Consider the following 21712-nt stretch of genomic DNA (forward strand, 5'->3'; position numbering starts at 1 on the left):
AAAGATGAATCATACATGCTGTAACTCCAGGAATCAAATCAGCTCCTGGAATTAAAGTGATTAATGGTTTCTGTTACAGCCCTGTTGTATAAGCATAGCTCATCCACCTTTTCGTCACACAGGGACTAAGCGGGGATGGTTATGCCAGGGAGGAATCACAATCACTACAGATGGTCTTAACATTTGTTTATTTATTTGTCAAATGTACATTTGACCAAGGTAAACGAATCTTGAATATCGCATTGCATAGATAGTTCCCATCACAGAAACCAATAAAAGTATGTTGAATGTTGACTCAGCCTTCCATCCTTCCAAGGTGGGTCAAATGAGGAGCCAGATTGTTGGGGGAAAGAGGCTGGCTCTGTAAACCGCTTAGAGAGGGCTGTAAAGCACTGTAAAGCAGTATATAAGTTTAAGTGCTATTGTTATTGCTATTGTAGGATGGGGATCTTTCTCCCATAAGATGCTATCTTGGCATCTCTTTTCCTTCCCCAATGTCCTTCCCCTGGCATTATTACTGAACCAAGGGAAGAACAACCTTTCATTTACGTTGTGAGAATTTCTTTCTTTTTTCCCCCTCTGGGATAATTAAGAGAAAGGATTCACCAATCATTATTAGCGATTCTGTCTTTGGAGAAAAGCTTGTCAGCGAAATAACAGGCGGCCCAAGAACCATTCCATCTCTTGCTCCATCTGCAGAGGGATCCCCAGAAAATGAAAAATAATCCAATTAACTTTTTTATTTTTAAAGTCAGCACCCCCCCCTCCCCCTTCCTCTCTCCCAACATCAGGGACATAAATCACTGGTCTCTTTTTCCACACCAGGGTTTACAACCTTTGAATGGTGAGTGGCCGTCGAGGGCTTAATTTTCCTTTCTTTCTTTTCCTTTTCTGGGACTGACTTCTCCTCGGTTTCCGCCTGCCCACACGGTTGTCTTCCTTCCCGGCTGGTTCTGTGCAGTGCCCACCGCACCCCCTCAGAACGTCCAAGCGGAAGCGGTCAACTCCACCACCATCCAATTCTCCTGGAACCCCCCTCCGCAACAGTTCATCAATGGGATCAACCAAGGATACAAGGTTTGAATGCATCCATGTTAGAGCGGGTTCCATTTGAGCCAGTAGAGCAGGGGTGTCCAAAGTTGGCAACTTTAAGACTTGTGGACTTCAACTCCCAGAATTCCCCAGCCAGCTCTGCTGGCTGGGGAATTCTGGGAGTTGAAGTCCACAAGTCTTAAAGTTGCCAACTTTGGACACCCCTGCAGTAGAGGAATTCAATTTTTTTTTACCACTGGTTCTGTGGGTGTGGCTTGGTGGGCATGGCAGGGGAAGGATACTGCAAAATCCCCATTCCCTCCCCACTCCAGGGCAAGGATACTCCCCATTTCCTCCCCACCCCACTAACCTGCTTCTCTGTTCTCCTGTGCAGGGCAACAAAAGAAGCCCCAGGCGATCAGCTGGGACTCGGGAGGCAGCAAATGGATTGTGGGTGGGGCCAGCCAGAGGTGGCATTTAGCCAGTTCTCTGAACTACTCAAAATTTCTGCTACCGGTTTGCCAGAACCGACTGAATGCCACCTCTGATTTGAGCTCAGGAAGCAAAGAGCCCCCACCCCACCCCAAATAGGGATCCTGGGCCATGTTCAATGCCAAATTTCTTTAATTTATTTGCCACCCATCTCATTTTGAAGCGACTCCGGGCGTCTTGCAGTCTTCAAAGCATAAAACTATGAGATAAAGATTTCCCAAATGATTAAAAAAAACAACCAGTTACCATCAAGATAAAATGACGGCTAAAAGATGGGATAATGCTCAACTTACAACCATTTGTTTAGCCAACATTCAGAGTTACCCCGGCATTGAAAAAAAGTGCCTTCCAACTGATCCTCCCACTTATGATGGGAGCTGTGGTGGCCCAGTGGTTAAAGGGCAGCATTGCAGGCTCAGTCCCCTCCCCACTGTCAAGAGTTCGATCCTGACCAGCCTCCCAGCCTTCTGAGGTCGGGAAAAAGAGGGATCCAGTTTGGCGTCACAGTTGTTAAGTGAATCACTGCAGTTCTTAAGTTAGTAACACGGTTGTTAAGTGAATCTGGCTTCCCCATTGACTGCTGGTCAGAAGGTGGTACAAAAGGCCATTAAGTGACCCCGGGACATTGCAACTGTCATAAATACATGCCAGTTGCCAAGCTTTTTAATTTTGATCAGGTGACCACAGAGGTGCTTGCCACGATCAAGAAGTATGGAAAGCGGTCATAAGTCACATTTCTCAGTGCCGTTGTAACTTTGGACGGTCACTAAATGAACTGTGGTAAGTCGAGGATTAGCTGCCTTCCCTGGTTTTGAAACGAGGGTGGATGGATAACAAGAAAGAGGAGTGCGGCTGAATAAAAGACCCCTCCTCCCCTCCCTCATTTCAGTTATTAGCGCCGATCTCTAGGGGGGGAAAACGCACCCCCAAAATGTCTCAATTTTCCTATATTGTAAGGCTATTTCCAGAAGTTGTCTTTATATTCAATTGTTGTTTAAATGGCACTTCTCTTCGAAAACGTACAAAGTAAAACATACACACAGGTTGATTTGCACTTGTCAAGAGCTACCGAAATCTCGGCTTTTAACTGTCAAGATTCTTTTCTTTCTTTTCTTTTTTTTTACCTTCTCTTCCCTTGCTTTTTCATCATCTTCTTTTTTTAACGTCTGAAGCAGCTGGGCAGACCGTATTTATTTCACAGCCTGGATTTTTTAAAGAAACAAAAGCAAACAAACGCGCTATAATAAGAGACAGTTGTAGGGAGGACATTTCTATCATATTTTTATGTAGCACATAATTTGTGTAATGATTTATAAATTGCCACATTTCGTGCATTTCCTTGCCTGGCTGGTGTCACTCATTGTGTGTGTGTGTGTGTTTTTTTCCTGGCAAACACACTCAGCTTCTTTTTATGGAAGCGTTGACTATTCCACTCAAAAGAAATTGTAAATGCCCATTAGTGACCCATTGGTACATTTTCAGTCTGTTTTATAGGTATAATTTTGCTAAACCAAGCATCTCTCTCTCTCTCTCTCTCTCTCTCTCTCTCTCTCTCTCTCTCTCTCTCTCTCTCTCTCTCTCTCTCTCTCTCTCTCTCTCTCTCTCTCTCTCTCTCTCTCTCTCTGCCATTATGAATTGGAGAATGGGGTTGCAGTGTTTTACTTCTGAGAGTTTTTATTTATTTATTTGTATCCCACCTTATTTCTGTAAACAACTCAAGGCAGAGATCACATCCAATTCTCCTCCTTCCTCCTATTTTCCCTTCAACAAGGGTTGAAAGAGAAGGATTGGTACAAAGTCACCCAGCTACCTTTCATGGCTAAGGCAGGGACTAGAACTCACCATCTCCTGGTGATTGGCCCAAAGTCACCCATTTGACTTTCATGCCTAAAGCAGAACTAGAACTCACCATCTCCCGATTTCTAGCCTGGGAGTTCAAGTCCAAAGGGCCTTAAAGTTCCCAACTTGGGACACCCCTGCCGTAATGGATTGAGCTACATGCTTAGCTGAGACGACTTAGCTTGCAACCTTGAAGCCGTCAACATTGTGGTCACAAGCCCAGGGTTGTGGTTGCGAGAGACAGCATTTCTCCAGCCAAATCCTCCGCTGCAGCCCTCTCAGCGCCTCAGCCCGGTGGCAGACAACATAGTGATGCAAAAACAGATCAATCACCGTTAAATCGAAGTGGGATGTGGGCAGCCCAGCTCCCATTTGTCTTCTGCTCCCTGCAAGGCTGCCAATGGTAGTTCATTATATCTTCGAGCCAGCTTATTAAGCAGCGTGATAGGATCCTCCTTAGAAGGGATTTCCATCCAGAGGCGAACAAGGGAGATTTTAATCCAGGCAACGGAGAAACGGAGAGAGAGCTGTTCTTACGAGACGGGGTTTAAATTAAAGGTGAGGATTTCAACCTTGAGGCTCTACCTCAACCTTGAGCAAGAGTTGAAAACTTAGACTACAGAGTCCAATGCGCTACAGATTCACATCTTCTTCATACTATCACCATATCTCCCAGGCATCTCCTTCCCCTGAACTATAGGGGTAATCATCTTCCTTCTTTTATTAATCCTGGTTTATCCACCCCCCCCGCCCCCAATTCCTGAATGGTTTTCTTTGCTGAGATGGACTCTTCACGTTCTTGATGTCTCTGAGATTACACAATGAGGACAATTCATCCATGGAACGGCTTGCCTCCAGAGGTTGTGGATGCTCTCATCACTGGAGGTTTTCAAAAAGGTTCTCAAGAGAGCCATTGCAGTGGTGGGTTCCGGATCCTGTCGCAACCGGTACGCTGCAGTTCCAGCAGTACGCCCGTGCCGCCTGGAACCCACCACTGAGCCATTGGTCCAGAATGGGATAGGCTGGAAGGCTTCCAATCTCCCTCTCAACTCTGTCATGCCACTATTAAGCAGAAAAGGAAGTTGTCCATTGTTCAAGGCCTTGGGGGATTGGGCTGGTGGGATTGCTTTCTGTGTTTAGATACATTGCAAACCCCAAAACGCAATAAATCTGTCCAAGATGACTCAGCTACATTAATAAGAATCTCTGTGCTTTTGTAATTGAGCTAATCCGAGCTCTGCTGTCTATGGCATTGACCAGTGGATGGTAGCTCACCGTCAAAGGATGTCATCTCTCTTTGATCCCACTTTTCCTCTATCATCCAGCTCTTGGCGTGGCCAGTTGATGCCCCAGATGTTAAGACCGCCGTCACCATTCCTCCAGATTTTCATGGCGTCCACAGAGGATACATAACCAACCTGAAGAAATTTACGGCTTACTACACTTCGATCCTTTGCTTCACCACCCCGGGCGATGGGCCACCCAGCCCACCGCAGCTACTTCAGACTCACGAAGACAGTAAGTAGAACCATTGTCTTTACCAGTGTCACACAGGCATGCGTCAGGTAGTCAAATATTCCAGCTTGTTGACCGATGCAGTTGATCCAGACCAAGATCTCTCCAGCATTTGTTTAAGGACTTCTGATTAGGGGTAACCCCCTATTTAACTACAGGGAGTCCTCGAGTTACAAACATCCATTTAGCAACCATTTGAAGTTATGACAGCACTGGAAAAAATGACATATGACCGTTGCAATGACGGTCGTAAGTCGTACCTCCAATGCTGAACACCTTACTCCAGAAATGTTTCCCTAAGATTAATTCTCTGCAACCTCAAAGCCCATTCAATCTATTCCTGTCCCCTGTGGCAACAGACAACTTTGTATTCTTTAAATGCATAAATTTTCAGATATTTACGGAGTGATAGTTTTTTAACTATCACTTCTGCAAATTTAAAGTAGAGGGATATCCAGTTCCTCCAATCTTCTTCCTTAAGACTTCCCCCCCCTCTCTCAATGCCACCGATTATCTTCCTAGCCAGCCTCTTGAGCCTATTCTGTTTTTCCACAAGAGATACGTAGCCTGACAATGAACAAGGTTTATAGCCTTCCTAATTGGGTGAAAACCTTTCCTCGGTTTGATTAACCTGCACAAAGGATCACTGCAGATCTGGAAGAAGAAGAAAGAAGAGACTCTTATCTCAGGGAATTCTTCCACATTGGAAGAGAATTGGCTGCAAGGGTATAAATAATGTACAGCTTTGCCTTCTGGGAATTGGTTTGTAAATTATCGAGCCTTATGAATTGGTTGCCCTGCTCCTCAGAATCAACTGTAATTAAGGCATCCTGTTACTTACACGAGCAGAGCGAGGAAGGGCTAAATCATCCTTTCATTAGACAAGTTTTATATTTGTCCATCTTTTATACTGAAGATCAGTGTTTCTCAACCTTGGCAACTTTAAGACATTCGGATTTCAACACCCAAAATTCCGGCTGGGGAATTCTTGGAGTTGAAGTCCAAACTTCTTAAAAGTGCCAAGGTTGAGAAACAACAGTATAACAGCTCTAGGCTGCATCAACAGAGGGATAGAATCAAGATCACGTGAAGGTTTAATACCACTTTATAAGGCCTTGGTAAGGCCACACTTGGAATCCGGCATTCAGTTTTGGTTGCCATGATATAAAAAAGATGTGGAGACTCTAGAAAGAGTGCAGAGAAGAGCAACAAAGAGGATTAGGGGACTGGAGGCTGAAACATATGAAGAACGGTTGCAGGAACTGGGTATGTCTAGTTTAATGAAAAGAAGGACCGTGGGAGACAATGATAGCAGTCTTCTGGTATCTCAGGGGCTGCCATAAAGAAGAGGGAGTCAAACTATTCTCCAAAGCACCTGAGGGCAGGACAAGAAGCAACGGGTGGAAACTAATCAAGGAGAGAAGCAACTTAGATCTAAGGAGAAATTTCCTGGCAGTGGGAACAATGAATCAATGGAACAATTTGCCTCCAGAAGTTGTGAATGCTCCAACACTGGAAGTATTTAAGAAGATGTTGGATAACCATTTGTCTGAAGTGGTGTAGGGCTTCCTGCCTAAGCAGAGGGTTGGACTTGAAGACCTTCACTGTCCCTTCCAACTCTGTTATTCTATATTCTAGTGTAGATTTTATAATGGTTGTTGGTGGAAAGAGCTGGCTGGAGAATTCTGGGAGTTGAAGCCCAAACTTCTTAAAGTTGCCAAGGTTGAGAAACACAGGTATAGATGCTATAATGCCTGTTGGTGATAAGAGAGACAAGATATCTAAAAAAAACAAAAAAGCTTAGAGCTAATATGCATTCAGATCTCTTTCCGCCTGCCAATCTCCTGGATCTTTGAGGCTGAGGCCCATGATGGATTGCTAAAACCCAGGAAGAGTCGATCTGGGCGGAGAGAGCCTGACTGCGACCCGCTTTAAGGACCCATTAAAGGCAGCTCCAGAGTTCTCTTGAGATACAGACCGGATAAATGAATCACCAGGTTGAATTATTGATTCATATTAGCCAAGGAGAAGGAACCTTCAACACTTCAAAGAGAGATATTGAAACATCAAGAGGGCCTTTCTGAAATCTCGGAAGGATTCAAGTAGAGGCTGGCGATAAAATAAAAAAATAAAAAAAATCCAGGTTAGAGCATTTCAACCAGAAGATACCCCTGGGATTACATACCGAGGCCTCGTCCTGTCCAATCCACGCTGAGTTATAGCAGCGTTTCTCGCTGATCTTGGTATATTTCACAAGGATTTCTGCGGTGTGCAGCATTTGTCACCCAAGCGCCTCGAGCTTGCCAACGGGAACAAGCCCGGCTCTGTATATATCTTATTTTATTTTGGGGAGTTAGGAGCCCAGAAGATGCAAAAAGTTTGGCAGGGCAGAATTAGAGCTGCCTGCCTGTCACCCCGTGCAAAGATTTGCAACCGCAGCGGGCTTCAGCCACAGGGATTCTCCCCTGTGCGCCACCGTTGCAGAATGCAGCTCATTCTTTAGCTCATTTGTGAAATCCGGGGGGCAGAGAGGATAATTAAGGCCTGTCTGATCAACTGAAGCCTCCTTGTCTGGGTTCACACAACCCAATTAACAAGGTCAAGGAAGGATCTCATTGCCGCCATGGCCCTGTGTTCATAAAAGTGGCTTGTTTTGATCTCGGGTCTTATAGGTAGGAAGGAACGACCCCTTTAGCTGAGCTTCGGATCTATTCTATTCCGTGGACCCAGAAAAGGGATTAATCTGATAACCAAGGAAGGCTTGTTGCACCACTTAATTTTACACGGTTTTACTGAAATCCAGAGTGGCCAGGGTAGATGGTTGCTCTGGATTAAGGTCCTGAGACATCGGTCAGCTTTGAAGCCTTCAGAACTTCCTCTGACTGCACATTAAACCAGCGCTATTGATCCGGCATTTTGGACATCCATCTAACTAGCATGGCTCCAAGCCAGTTATTCTTGGCTACTGCTGGGTTTCTTTTGTTCTTTGCCAGCTGGTCAAAAGGTTAGCTCTCCCCTTCTCTCTCTTCCTCCCTCCTCCCTCCCTCTCCCTCCCTCCCCCCGTCTCTCCCTCTCTCTATCTGTCTGCATCTCTCTATCTCTCCATCTCTCTCTGTGTCTCTCCATGTCTCTCCCTCCCTCCCTCTCCCTCTCCCTCTCTCTGTCTCTCCATCTCTCTCTGTCTCTCCATATCTCTCCCTCCCTCCCTCTCTCTCCCTCTCCCTACCTCTTTCTCTCCATCTCTCTCTCTCTCTCCCCCACTCCAGGGGAAGTTGTGGGAATTGAAGTCCATAGGTCTTAAAGAGGCCGAGGTTGGAGACTCCTGATCTACAGGAAAGATGGCCAACGGTTGTTGAGTCAAAGAGCAACCAAGAGCGCAATCCACCCAGCCAAAATAAGATTAGACTCTGGACAACTGATTACGGCCAACCACAAGAATCCTCTCAGGGCTTCTTCACCACTTCATTGAAGGTGAAAAAGCAACACAAGTGTTACAGAAATGGCCACCGTTAAATGTTTCCATTTTTAGGATCTCAGCTCTCTTTAGGTTTGCTGGAACAGAGCAGTTTTCGTTCTTCTGATAAGCATCCTTTCATGAAGAAGAAGAGATGCACCCATTGGTCTGAAGTGGCCTAGGGTCTCCTGTTTGAGCAAGGGGTTGGACTAGAAGACCTCCGCGGTCCCTCCCAAACGCTGGCATTCTGAGATGCTTTCATTTAGCTGTGCTTTGACACTTAGTCACTTCCAAATAATGGAGAAAATCCACTGGGTTTTCCTAACCTCCCTCCTTTTTCCCAACCTCAGAGAAGACCATTCCTCTTTCTATTTATAAATCTGTGCTGTCAAATTCCACCCCAGTCCCTTTGGTGAACAGCTGGGAGGAAGTGACTAAAAGCATCCGTACCAGCGAGATAAGCGCAATCATCTTTAGCACCTCCATATTTCTGACAGCTCTCAGTTTCTCACTCTCGGTTAGCCCTCGGCTGCTGGCTCTTTTATTTCTTCAATCCTCAAACCGCTGACCTGAATCTGATCCCCAATAAAAGAAGCTTTTTCCTGTTAACAGGGTTTATTTGTTGTTGTCGCTGTTTTTGTTTTTGCCAGCACCAGGAACGGTGGGGCACCTGAGCTTCACAGAGATTCTGGACACTTCGCTCAAGGTCAGCTGGCAAGAACCCGTTGAGAAAAATGGCATTATTACAGGCAAGTATCAGCAAAGTGGTGTCAGAAAACACCTCACAAAAGAAAACCACTGAGGGGGCAATTGGCCTCGCAAAAGTAGGAGAAAGGAAGGCTGGGGAAATTGTTCTGCTCAGGGGAACTTGTGTTTGTGAAGAGCCTCTGGCTGAGAGAAAATGTTAAGATCTTGGCTTTGAACTTCTCTGGAGCGGAGAAGTCCTCCAAAGAGCAGTTGGAGATATATGAGGACCAGTTGCCGCTATTTGACAATAATTGAGCTCGCCAACAGCAATCTGTGGGAGAAAGCACATCTACACCAGCTTTGAGCTTCCTCAATATCATGCCTTGCCACCACCACCACCAAAGGTACATACTTTGCTTTCTGCTCTTCTACCACCCTTCTGAGATTAGAGGGCTGCCTAAATTCACACCGAGGTGTGTAAGATGTTGCCTTACTCTCCAAAGTGGGGAAACAGCTTGTTGAGTCGCTTCTCTGTTGAGCAAACATGTCCCTCAGATTCTTTCGCAAACACGTAGGTAGGACTGAGAAGGTCCCTTCTACTTCTCCATTTTGGCGAGATTCAGAACATAAAACCCATTCGTTGTGCCACTATTGTCAGAACATTGTAATACTCTTGAATGGTTCATTAGTTGCTTTCCTCGGACCTAAATCTCGCCAGACGAACTTCATTCCCTTGGAAATGGCGAGAGAAGTCTCAGGGGATTATGGTGGAAGTCAACTTGTGCCACTTTCTGCAGTGCAAGGACTCCATCGTGTTTCCCTGAAAATAAGACAGGGTCTTATTTTCTTTTGACCCCTGAAATAAGCGCTTGGCCTTATTTTTGGGGAGGTCTATTTATTTTTGAGGTGCAGGAGGTGGCGAGCATGGTCACCTCATAGCTGCTGCTGTGTTACAATATTTTCCAGGAGGGCTTATTTTGGGGAGATGGCTTATTTTAGTGCATGCGCTCAAAAGCCCAATTGGGCTTATTATCCGGGGAGGTCTTACTTTCAGGGAAACAGGGACAGCTTGGGCCCCTCTTAACCCCTCCCTCTGATCTAGTTGGAGATTCCACCACATGTAGAAAACTCACTCCACTGTCCCAAAAAGGAGGCACCATAATCCCTTTTTATTTGTGATATAATGTCGGTCTAAAAATGTAGCAGTCAAGCTTTAGGAGACCAGATCGATGTCTGAAAGTTGTTGGTTAGGGCATCGATCATGATGCCATCTTGCAGATTTTGCTCCCCTGCTATGGTCACTGCTGGAAAATTGTGAGGAATCTTTAGGCTGGCAGAGTAGAAGTGACAAAAACCATTCGCTGCTTGCGAAGGACGAGGTGGTTTGGATAATGCTGCAGAGATAGCTTAGAATTCCTAGGAGATTCCTCCTTCGTCACTTTGCTGCAAAGGTGTCATTTACTGTGACTTTGTCTTTAAATCTAACCCATGGAATAAGAGGAAAATACAGGGGCACCGGAGGGAACAAGCCAGTTTTTGGTAAATTGCCCATTGCAAATTTCAGTGTCTTCCTCGTTCCCTCGATAAATTCTGATTTATGAGGGCCTGGATGCAGGCGGACAGTTTCTGATTGGATGTACAGCTCTCTCGTCCAGAATTTAGTCCAGATCAACAGAAAATTATTTCCGAAGCTCCTGAGGTCATCCGTTTCAGTTACACGGCCGTTCACAAAGAAGCTACTAAGGCCAGTGCATAAAGGAAAACTTCTTTACTGCTTTCATTTGAGTCGAACTTGTTCTTCTCCGTCTCTTCAGTACTTTTGGCCATTCATCGGTCACATTCCATAATTTTTTTTGAAGTTAGCTTCTTTTTCAAAAGAAGGAAGACTTCACTAATTTGCCTTTCCTGATTCTTTTTATCTGCCCCATTCATTGGACACTGAGACTCCTTCTGCAAGCTTAGTTCTGCCTGTCAGTTCACGCTTCCTTTTTCCAGCTTCAAAGCTTTCTCCTGCTGATGCTACTGTTGAAGTATCAACGACCAATCTACTTGCTTGACCACATGGTGCCAGGGTATTATGACATGGTCACGTGATGCTTGGATGAGTGCTGAAGAATCTCTTGAACCTGATAGGGATTCACACCTCCTTAGGAAGGTTAAAAACATGCTTTCATCAGCTTATTCATTTGTTGTTGTTGTTGTTGTTAGTTGCGAAGTCGTGTCTGACCCACCGCGACCTCATGGACCACGTTCCTCCAGGCCTTCCTGTCCTCTCCCATCCTCTGGAGTCCATTGAAGCTCACACCGGCTGCTTCATTGACTCCATCCAGCCACCTCCTTCTCTGCCGTCCCCTTCTTCTTTTGCCCTCCATCTTTCCCAGCATGAGCCTCTTCTACAGGGAGTCCTTTCTTCTCATTAGGTGGCCAAAGTCTTTGAGTTTCCTCTTCAGGATCTGGCCTTCTAAAGAGCAGCCATGGTTGATCTCTAGGACTGACCGGTTGGATGGCCTTGCAGTCCAAGGGACTCAATGCAGGAGTCTTCTCCAGCACCAGAGTCCAAAGGCCTCCGTTCTTTGGCGCTCAGCCTTTCTTGTGCTTAGCAATCACAATTGGGCAAGCAAGTCAGTCACTAAGTGCCACTGTCACTAAGCTTGATGCTTTTTTTTTTACCTGTGCTCTTCCCCACCTCACTTCCAGAGGATCTGTCTTGTCTTGCCCCCAGGCCTAATCACCAAGGAAGATGCAATCAAGCCTGTATTTTTCCCCCAGGCGCTCCGGGGGCACGATCACCAGCAAGGTTCATAAAAGAGCTCCAGGGTGAATGAAGTGGTGGCGGAAGGTTGAGTAGCAGAGAGAGAAGAGAACAAGTAAAATCAGAAGAAGAATTGAGAGGGAAAAAAATCAGGGCCCTGTGGAGGTTGACGGAAGCAGGGAGAGAGAAAGAGAGAAAAGCATTAATAGAATCTTGCCCCAGAAGTCCACAATAGGTAAGCGGGGTGGAGAGTTAGGTTCTTCAGCGCATCGGGATAATGGCTTCGCCTGACATAGCTCGGAATGACAAGATAAAATGATTTGCCAGGCGTGTAAGTGTTTACGTTAGGGCAGCGACACAGAACAAAGGCATTTCCCCCTCTTTCTGACTTTGCAGTGCGTTCCCCTGGGCCAATTGGTTCTCATCAAAGAGAACATTTCTGTCTGTCTTTGCATCCGTGTTTCCCTGTCGGGACCAACCCAGAGACGAGACCGTGAGATCCAATCGAGTCCCATCTTTTATTCGCTCACACCACAATACAAGGGACAAGGGACATACAAGGGACATAGTGGCTCAGGGGTTAAGACGCTGAGCTTGTCGATCAGAAAGGTCGGCAGTTTGGCAGTTCGAATCCCTAGCGCCGCGTAACGGAGTGAGCTACTTCTGGTAGGCCCATTTTTCATCCTCCCAGAACCTCCACGCGGGCCCCGCACTTACCTGGCATGATGAACGGGCCGTGTGGAGACTCCTGGGAGGGGTGTGGTGTGGTGGGTAGAGTCAGCTGGTCCTTGCAACTACCGGTTCGGTGAACCAGATTAAAATTACCATCCGGTTAGCCCAAACCGGTGCGAACCGGCTGAATCCCATCCCTGACTTTTCCTGATGCCAAGAGGACCATCCAAGCGGTGAAGTTCAAGAGGTGTCCGTAGTTGTAAGGCTACAAATACTGTTGAGAGAGATGGCTTCTCCTTTTGTTTGTTTTTTTGAGGCTCCTCAAGGTAGCAAATCAAAGAACCTGGCAGAAGACCGGTTTTCTGATAGCTTCTCATTACCGAGAAGATTTTCCTTAAATGGAAGCATTTTCCCCTTCAGCTGAAGTAATGAAAACCTCAGGAGCTCCTTTCTGAGTTCTGGGAGATGCCCTTTAACCGAGCGCCCCTGGGACACCCTTTAGAAGATGCTTCCGATGGTATCAGCCGAGTTTCATGGCTTCCTCCTCTTTTTCCTCCAGGCTATCAAATCTCCTGGGAGGTCTACAGCAGGAACGAATCTCGCCTGGCTCGGACTCTAGCTAACACAACCCTCGAGTACAAAATCACGGGCTTGTCTTCTCTCACCACTTACACCATCGAGGTAGCAGCTCTGACAGCAAAGGGAACCGGCCTGGTCACTTCATCGACCATCTCATCCGGAGTTCCCCCAGGTCAGTCAAGCGGCATTTGGAAAGGCTCCAGAAATGCCCAGATTGCATTTCATTGAGTTGAAATGGCGAAAGGGTTTGTTCTGGAACACAAGAACGACTTGGGGGGTGGGGGAATAGGGTGTAGAAATTTCCTGACGGTGAGAACAATTAATCACAGGGTGTAGGGTTTCCTGCCTAAGCAGGGGGTTGGACTAGAAACAGGGGTCCTCAAACTTTGGTGGGCCGTACCCGGGGGCCGGGTACGGCCCACCAAAGCCATTAATCTGGCCCGTACAGGACCACAAGGCTGCCCCGCCCACATCACCCCACCTACCCGCCGTCTCCACCCACCTTCTGGAGGCCAAAAACGGGATGTGTGGAGCAGTGGTGGGTTCCGGATCCCGTTGCAACTAGTACGGTACAACCGGGCTGGGCGTCCACCACAATGCGCGGAGCAAACGCATGTGCACTTACCACCCGCAATGCTCCAGCTGCTCGGCGGAGCGCTATGCAGGAGCCATATGCTCCATGCAAGTGCATGAAAACTCCGAACCGTTCAAATACCAGTAAGGAGAGCGGGCAGGCGGGTGGGCCCTCCAGAGCACCATACCGGAATGGTACTTGGTGCTCCCATCAAGCACCGGTACGCCCGTATTGGGGCGTACCACCTGCAACCCACCACTGGTGTGGAGGCATCAAGAGAGAGAGAGAGAGAGAGGGAGGGAGGGAGGGAGGGAGGGAGGGAGAGAGAGAGAGAGAAGGTGAGAGCTAACCTTTTGACCAGCTGGCAAAACTCCCCCCCCCCATGCCGGTTACATGACCACGGAGACATCTTTGGACAGCGCTGGCTCTTCGGCTTTGAAATGGAGTTGAGCACCCCCCCCTCCCTAGAGTTGGGAACAACTAGCACATATGTGCGAGGGGAAATCTTTACCTTTACTTCTGTAGAAATGTAAACAGGGACGAAAGGCAAGGAATCTTAACAAGCTAGAAAAAGAAAGATAGGAAACGAGATGGACGAATCTGGCTCGCGGCCCCCTCTCTTTTCCTGCCTCATCAAAAATGGCCACCCAGCTTTTATCTTCCCTGTGAAATGTGATGCTTTGTCCCCAAACATCTTTGGAGTCTCACTCCTGGTGTATACAAAGAGCAGGACTCCAGCACTGATGTATACAAAGAGCAGGACTCCGGCATCATGGATTAATTATTTAGCCTGACCTTCGAAATTACGTTTTAAGCAGGACCATTCGAGGCAATTTGGCTCCCCACTAAGGGTCACTTATGTTGAGATGGGGGCTTGCTAAGATAGGGAAGGCTTTCCGGTGCCCGCAGGAGATGACTTTTAATTCCAAAATCAATAATTGTGCAGCTGTCTAATGAAGAGGCATCATGCTGGATGGGAAGAGAAGGGATCTCCCTAGAGGCAAGTGAGGGACCACTCTTTTGGAGAAAGGATGTGGGGTGGGGTGGATTCTCAGGACGTCCATTCTGCCTTGTGAAATAGAGGGAGAAGTCCAAATATTGTTCTTCCGCTCCGAACTCTTGACCCTTTCCTTCTTTTTATTCCACCTGTCGGCTTCTACAGAACTTCCTGGGGCGCCTTCCAATTTGGTCATCTCAAACATCAGCCCTCGATCTGCAACCCTTCAGTTCCGCCCTGGATATGATGGCAAGACCTCCGTCTCTAAATGGATAGTGGAGGGCCAGGTATGTAAAAACAAAAAAAGATCCACCTTAATGTGTCAGTTTGCAGCCATCCTAATCAGTTTAGCAGCTCGAATTAATCTGTAATTGGCTTCATTTGCAAAGTCGGGAAGCACATTTGCAGGTAGATTTCTAGGGGGAAGAAAGTGTCAAATTCTTTCTCTCGATCCATGGGTAGCAATAGCAAAGTATTCAGATTTATGCACCGCTTCACAGGGCTTTATAGCCCCCTCTAAGCAGTTTATAGAGTCAGTATATTGCCCCCACCAATCTGGGTCCTCATTTTGCCAACCTTGGAAGGATGGAAGGCTGAGTCAATCTTGAGCCAGTCAGGATCAAACTTCTGGCAGTAGGCAGAATTAGAAATATTCTAATCATTGTGCCACCATGGCAAGGGAGGGAGGGAGGGAAGGAGGAAAGGAGGAGATGGAAATGAGAGGAAGGGAGGGAGGAGGGAGGGAAGGAGGGAGGGAAGGAAGGAAGGAAGGAAAGGGAGGGAGAGAAAGAAAGGAAGCAATAGCACTTAGACTTATATACCACTTTACACTGCTTTCCAGCCCTCTCTAAGCAGTTTACAGAGTCAGCCTCTCGCCCCCAACAATCTGGGTCCCCATTTCACCAACCTCGGAAGGACGTCAAGAGCCTTGGTGAGATTCGAACTACCAAACTGCAGGCAGCCGGCAAGTCAGCAAAAGTAGCCTGCAGTACTGCACTCTAACCACTGCGCTAGCTGGCAGTGAATTAAAATACGTTCTTTTAATCCACAGCTCCTTCTTTCACATGTGCATGTGAAACAGCCAAAGCATCCCACTGACAAATGATTGACAATTTGATGCAAACCGTTTTCCCTTTTGGGAAGTAGATTCCACGATGGATGGGTTGTTTGAAGGGTTTACGGGTTTTGTTTTATTTTCTGTTGATTTCCCTTTTTCCTTTGCTGTGTTGACCTGGGGATTGATTTTGATGCACGCCACCTTGGGATTGTGTGAATTTGGTAGCCATATTCGCCTTCCAGAGAAATCGATTAATGACATGAACAAGCGTTTTGTTGAAGAAACATTCTGTGATCTTGACTGGGCCGCTTTTTTCTTTCTTTAGCTACTGTTTCCCTCTTGCAGGAAAGTACCACTTCTCTATAATAATCCTCACTGAGTACACATTTCTGCTCTAAACTCAAGATATTAATGGTTGCCTATTATGATGCGGGATGGAAGATACTCACCGTGCTCTCTGATCATTACCGAGTCCGTTCTCGAGAGAGAATGCAGTAGAAACACGTCCGATAGAGCTAAAATGGGCTGCAAAGACCTATATTTATAACAAACGTATTTGGGATTTTATGAAGCTTACCCAACGGCTCCATGGCTCTCATTTTTTATTAGTTTAATAATGTTTGGGGCTGGGATTTTGGAATTTTAGTGTATAATACATTTATTCCAAGCGGAATAAATGCCACCAGCTCAAGCCTGTTTCTCTTTCATCCCTTGGAGTCTGCCTGGACTCACCTTTGTCTATTGCCTTTTTTTTTGTTTTAATGGCCCCCCCACTAGTATACTTTTTTTATCCCACTCGTTTATGCCTGCCAGCAGCTGGTTAACACTTCACACATCTCTGTGTAACCTGTAAGAGCTCGTGTCAGAAGGAGGTCAATGCATGCCTGGCAGATGTTTTGCATGGCAAGGCCCTTTTAACCTTCAGTGTGCTGGTAGGACCATAGATAAAATGGTCAACTCTGCAATGGAGCCTGGGGTTCTTTGCCCCTTTATGTCTTTCATGTCAGCTTTCATTGTCAAAAAGAAAGTTCTCCCCTCTGAGTTTGGGAGTGGAGGGCAAGGAAAGGCAAGGAGACACCTCAAGGGTTGGTCCAGCTTCTCCTCTTGGGCCCCTCTTCCTTTCCAAATTTACTTTTCTCTTTTTGGCTTAAAGTTGCTCTTAAGCTGGGGCGCAGTGGCTCAACGGCTAAGACGCTGAGCTTGTCGATCAGAAAGGTCGGCAGTTCGGCAGTTCGAATCCCTAGTGCCGCATAACAGAGTGAGCTCCTTGCCCCAGCTTCTGCCAATCTATCAGTTCGAAAGCATGTAAAAAATGCAAGTAGAAAAATAGGGACCACCTTTGGTGGGAAGGTAACAGCGTTCCATGCACCTTTGGCGTTTAGCCATGCTGGCCACATGACCACGGAGACATCTTTGGACAGTGCTGGCTCTTCAGCTTTGAAACGGAGATGAGCATCGCCCCCTAGAGTCAGGAACGACTAGCACATAAGTGCAAGAGGAACCTTTACCTTAATATCTCAGGGGCTGCCACAAAGAAGAGGGAGTCAAGCTATTCTCCAAAGCACCTGAGGGCAGGACAAGAAGCAATGGGTGGAAACTCATCAAGGAGAGAAGCAACTTGGAATTAAAGAGGAATTTCCTGACAGCAACAACAATTCACCAGTGGAACAACTTGCCTTCAGACATTGTGGGTGCTCGAAAACTGGAGCTGGACAACCGTTTGTATGAAAGGGTTTCCTGCTTGAGCAGGGGGTTGGACTAGAAGCCCCCCAAGATCCCTTCCGACTCCGTTATTCCGTTAGGCGATTAAGTCCACTCTTCTTCAAGGAGTCAAAGTTGAGAAACATCGCTCTTAATACCAGAAGGTAGAAAAAAATTATCCTCTCCGAAAGTCTCTGTGCTGCAATTAATTAGGTCTTCAAGTGCTGGAGAAGGGCAGCATATTGCACCATGTTTGATCTTGGAAACGGGTCCTCCCTCCAAGCTTGCGGGAAGATTTATGTCGTCTCCAGAGAAATCAGAGGATAAGCTTGCAACGGAGGAGAAGATCCGATTTTCCAAGAAAACTGGGCCTTTCATAATCAGCATAAAAGAGCAGAAAGTGAAAGTGTCTCCAGGCACAACAGCTCTTTGCAGGTCTTTGGGAGAAAGTCAGCACCATGAAAACTGCACCGGGGGTGGGTGGGTGGGGGTGGGGGTGCCTCATTCAAAATCCAAGGAATTGATCTCCTCCTGGGTGGCGAAATCTGAGTTTAGCCTCTGTTAGGGGAGTTTTTATGCTAAACAGAATGTCAGGGGGATTAAATTAGGGGATCTGAAAAGCAGAAGTGGATGTCTGGCCTTCCACAATGGGCTTTTTCAGATGCCCAACTCGGCGGTTAATGCTGGAGCCAGATAGCTTTGACAATTCTCAGCTCTCTGAGAAATCCTCTTCGCCCCTCCGGCTCAGAAATATCCTTCTTGGTTTCCGTCCTCTTGTTCTGCAGCCGAAAACCATCCCTCCTGTTTTCTTCCGTCAGTCCAATTGTGGCCCTTCCTTCCCATCTTCGGATCCCCGTAAATAGCATCTCAGGGTCCTTCTTAGGTTTAATATGAAGTCTTGCAACTGTCTTCTGCTCTCTCATTTGCCAATCAGACCTTTCATCTGGGAACCAAGTTTCTCTTTTCTTTCCTTTTCTTCCTTCCTTCCTTCTTTCCTCTGTACCTTCCTTCATCCCTCCCTCTATCTCAACCATAGTTAGTTCACACTGCTCCTGACGGGTTTTTTAATTTTTGTGACTTTTAGACTTTTATTAGGGGATTTTAAACTATGTTTTAACTGTCTTTTCTTATCTTCATACCTCCTCCATGTACGCGTGTACGCGTGTTCGTTTATTCTGTATGTGTATTGTCCATATTGTTTTTTATGTGTTTTATTGTACGCCGCCCCAAGTCCTTCGGGAGAGGGTGCGGCTAAGAAATAATTTTTTATTATTATTATTATTATTATTATTATTATTATTATTATTATTATTATTATTATTATTATTATTATCTACCCTGACTGCCTCCTTTTCTTCCTCTCACCCTCCCTCCCTCCTATCTACTCTTCCTCCCTCCTTTCCTTCCTTCCTTCCTTCCTCCTTCCCTTTTCTCACATACTCCATCCTTGTCACTAAGCACCCTTGTCCTACTCCTCATGCGTAGTTTGGACAACAGTTGAGGAGCCTGTTTCTAACCAGACCTGCAGATCCTACCTGTCCATTCTTCCTAGATTCCCAACATAAATAAGAGATGTCCATGCAGAAAATAAAGCTCCAAAGCGCTGCCTCTCCCTTGATGGAATTCTCCTCCGTTTCCAGCTGCAATCCCTCTCTGCAGTTCCAAGAAGCCTTTCAGATGGCCGTGACTCCAACAAATGCCATATTTGGCATTTGCACTCAGCTTTTCATTTCTTTGTGTTAGGGGAGCAACTCTGGAATGGTCACCAAGGATGTTGATCTCCTTTCTGATTTCTGTTCTTCTGGTGGACAACGATTCCATTGCCTGCAGAAGCGTTTGCTTGGTATCTGCCATAAACATCTGCCTAGGATGTTCCTGCATGTTAATGATTAATCACTCCTACGGAGAACGGATTTGGGGTGGAAATTGACCCGATTTTTTTTAAAGGAACATTTCAACTCCTAAAACGCATCCCTGGATGATCAAAACAGAGGAACTGGGTATGTCTAGTTCAGGGATAGGCAATCTTAAACACCTAAAGAGCCATTTAGACCCGTTTCCCACAGAAAAGAAGACACTGGAAGTTTTGAAGATGACATGGGACAACCATTCATTTGAAATGGTACCATTTTTCCTGCCTGAGCAGCGGGTTGGATTAGAAGACCTCCAAGGTCCCTTCCAATTCTGCTCTTTTGTTTATTTTTTGATCGTTATAACCCAGGCTCTAGACTGAACAGCTTCAATTCTCTCTCTTCTTATTTCACATCTCTTCTGGTACTTTGCAAAGTCTCATTTTTAGAGCTGCTTTTTGTTTTTTTTACTTCTTTGTCGTTCTGAATGGAGATGCCTGCAATATCCTTGGAAATTGTTTGTGGGTCACAGATTGAAAGCTTTTATTATGCTTCATTAGACAGGATCAAAATTGGCATCTGGGTGGGTGTTTGTTTTAGAAACAAACAAACAAAAAACCCGAACAAACAACAGGACTTAAAAAGAGTTTTTGTCCTAACAGTTCTAACATTTTTTTCGGGTCGGCCCCTCTGTTTAACTCCTAAAAAATAGACTTTTTGAAACGCAACATGAAAACCTATTTAATATCCCGTAATGTAAAGGATAAATGAAAATGCTTCTGCCATGATCCACTGCTAATCTTCAATATATAACTCTCTCCGGGATTGTTCTCGTTTTATGTTTTGTAGTCTGATGCCGATTTATGGGGACAATATGTGCAGGCTTCTAAAGCTTAGAAGACAGGCTCAATTGCTATCCCAAACTTCCCTTTTCATTTCAAGTATAATTAAAAATAAGCATTGGTTTTAAAAAAAGAAACCTCTCCCAAATGCCAGCAGTCTAGTGAAAATTTTATAGAAGAACCTCAAAATCTAGAGGGATTTGGGAGTGATGGGAGTGAAATGCATGCATCAGAAAAGATGGTTGATCACTGATGAGACAGAGGTAAAGGTAAAGGTTCCCCTTGCACATATGTGCTAGTCATTCCTGACTCTAGGGGGAGGTGCTAATCTATATTTCAAAGCCGAAGAGCCAGCGCTGTCCGAAGACGTCTCCGTGGTCATGTGGCCAGCATGACTAAACATTAGAGGCGTATGGAATACTGTTACCTTCCCACCAAAGGTGGTTCCTATTTTTCTACTTGCATTTTTATGTGCTTTTGAACTGCTAGTTTGGCAGAAGCTGGAGCAAGTGGCTAAGACGCTGAGCTTGTCAATCAGAAAGGTTGGCAGTTTGGCGGTTCGAATCCCTAGCGCTGCGTAACGGAGTGAGCTCCCGTTACTTGTCCCAGCTTCTCCCAACCTAGCAGTTCGAAAGCACGTAAAAAATGCAAGTAGAAAAATAGGAACCACCTTTGGTGAGAAGGTAACAGCATTCCATGCGCCTTCGGCATTGAATCATGCCAGCCACATGAAGAGGGAGACGTCTTCGGACAGGCCTGGCTCTGGCTTTGAAGCAGAGATGAACACTGCCCCCTAGAGTCAGGAACGATTAGCACATATGTGCAAGGGGGGAACCTTTACCATTAGAGGAAATTGGAGAGAAGAAATTCATCTGCCTGGGAGCAGAAAAGGGTCCAGGAAGGGGAGAGTGTGCTGAAAAAAGGTGCCAGACCCTTCATCCCGCAGCCTAGAGCTCCTGCTGCAACTCCTCTGAACATCTCCGTTAAACAGAGCAGTGAAAATCTGCCAGAAAGCAAGACAGCTAAGCAAAGGAATCCATTCACCAGCAGGCTTGCTCACACGGACCTTGATATCCTTCCTTAAGGAGAAAACATAAAGCTAGTATTATTCTTCCAGCCGATTCTCCTTGGGCCAAAACATGGCAGCTGGATGCTTCTCGTTAACTAGGATGCCTGTTGCTCGGTTTCCTCTCATGGAAACCCAGTCTCTTTCCAATCATCATTAAAGCTGGCTTTGCAGAATGAATCTCTCTCTTCTTAAGCATCCTTTGGCTTGGCTGTGGATGCTCGCTTCCGTCCTTCTCTCCCCCACCCTCTGCCCTCCCTCCTCCTAACTCGAAACAGACGGCGCAAGGATGCTTTCTGACTGTGCTAAAGCAGCCCTTTTCATCAGCAGTAAATGAACTCCATCATTTCGGGGGAGATGACAGATGGCACTCGGAGAGGATAACTTGGAGAACGCCCAGATTCAAGTTTCTCCAGGAGTGACTGAAAAGGACAAGATTTCCCGAGTTTGCTAGTCCATAAATATGAAATCTGCAGGACTTCGCTCTGGTCTCCCCTATCAGGTCATCGAGATGGTCAGGAATTTGGCCAGCTCAACATCATGACTCAAGTAGAAAAGTCTACTGAGAATTAAGAGTGTCACTCCAATGTTGATGTGGATAGA

At 46.2% G+C, this 21712-nt stretch overlaps 1 protein-coding gene across 2 annotated transcripts in view; it reads left to right on the top strand.

The window, feature by feature from the left end:
• SDK1 (sidekick cell adhesion molecule 1) overlaps positions 1-21712 on the top strand; it is a 363040-nt gene that overhangs the window by 247362 nt on the left and 93966 nt on the right. For both annotated transcript variants that reach the window (XM_081965817.1, XM_081965816.1), the window contains exons 18-22: positions 962-1077; positions 4689-4881; positions 8983-9081; positions 13003-13194; positions 14759-14880. In XM_081965817.1, coding sequence (XP_081821943.1) covers positions 962-1077; positions 4689-4881; positions 8983-9081; positions 13003-13194; positions 14759-14880 — 722 coding nt within the window. The remainder of the gene's footprint in view (positions 1-961; positions 1078-4688; positions 4882-8982; positions 9082-13002; positions 13195-14758; positions 14881-21712) is intronic.

Source organism: Natrix helvetica (assembly GCF_964273705.1).
Source record: "Natrix helvetica genome assembly, chromosome: 13".
Classification (NCBI taxonomy): Eukaryota; Metazoa; Chordata; class Lepidosauria; order Squamata; family Natricidae; genus Natrix; species Natrix helvetica.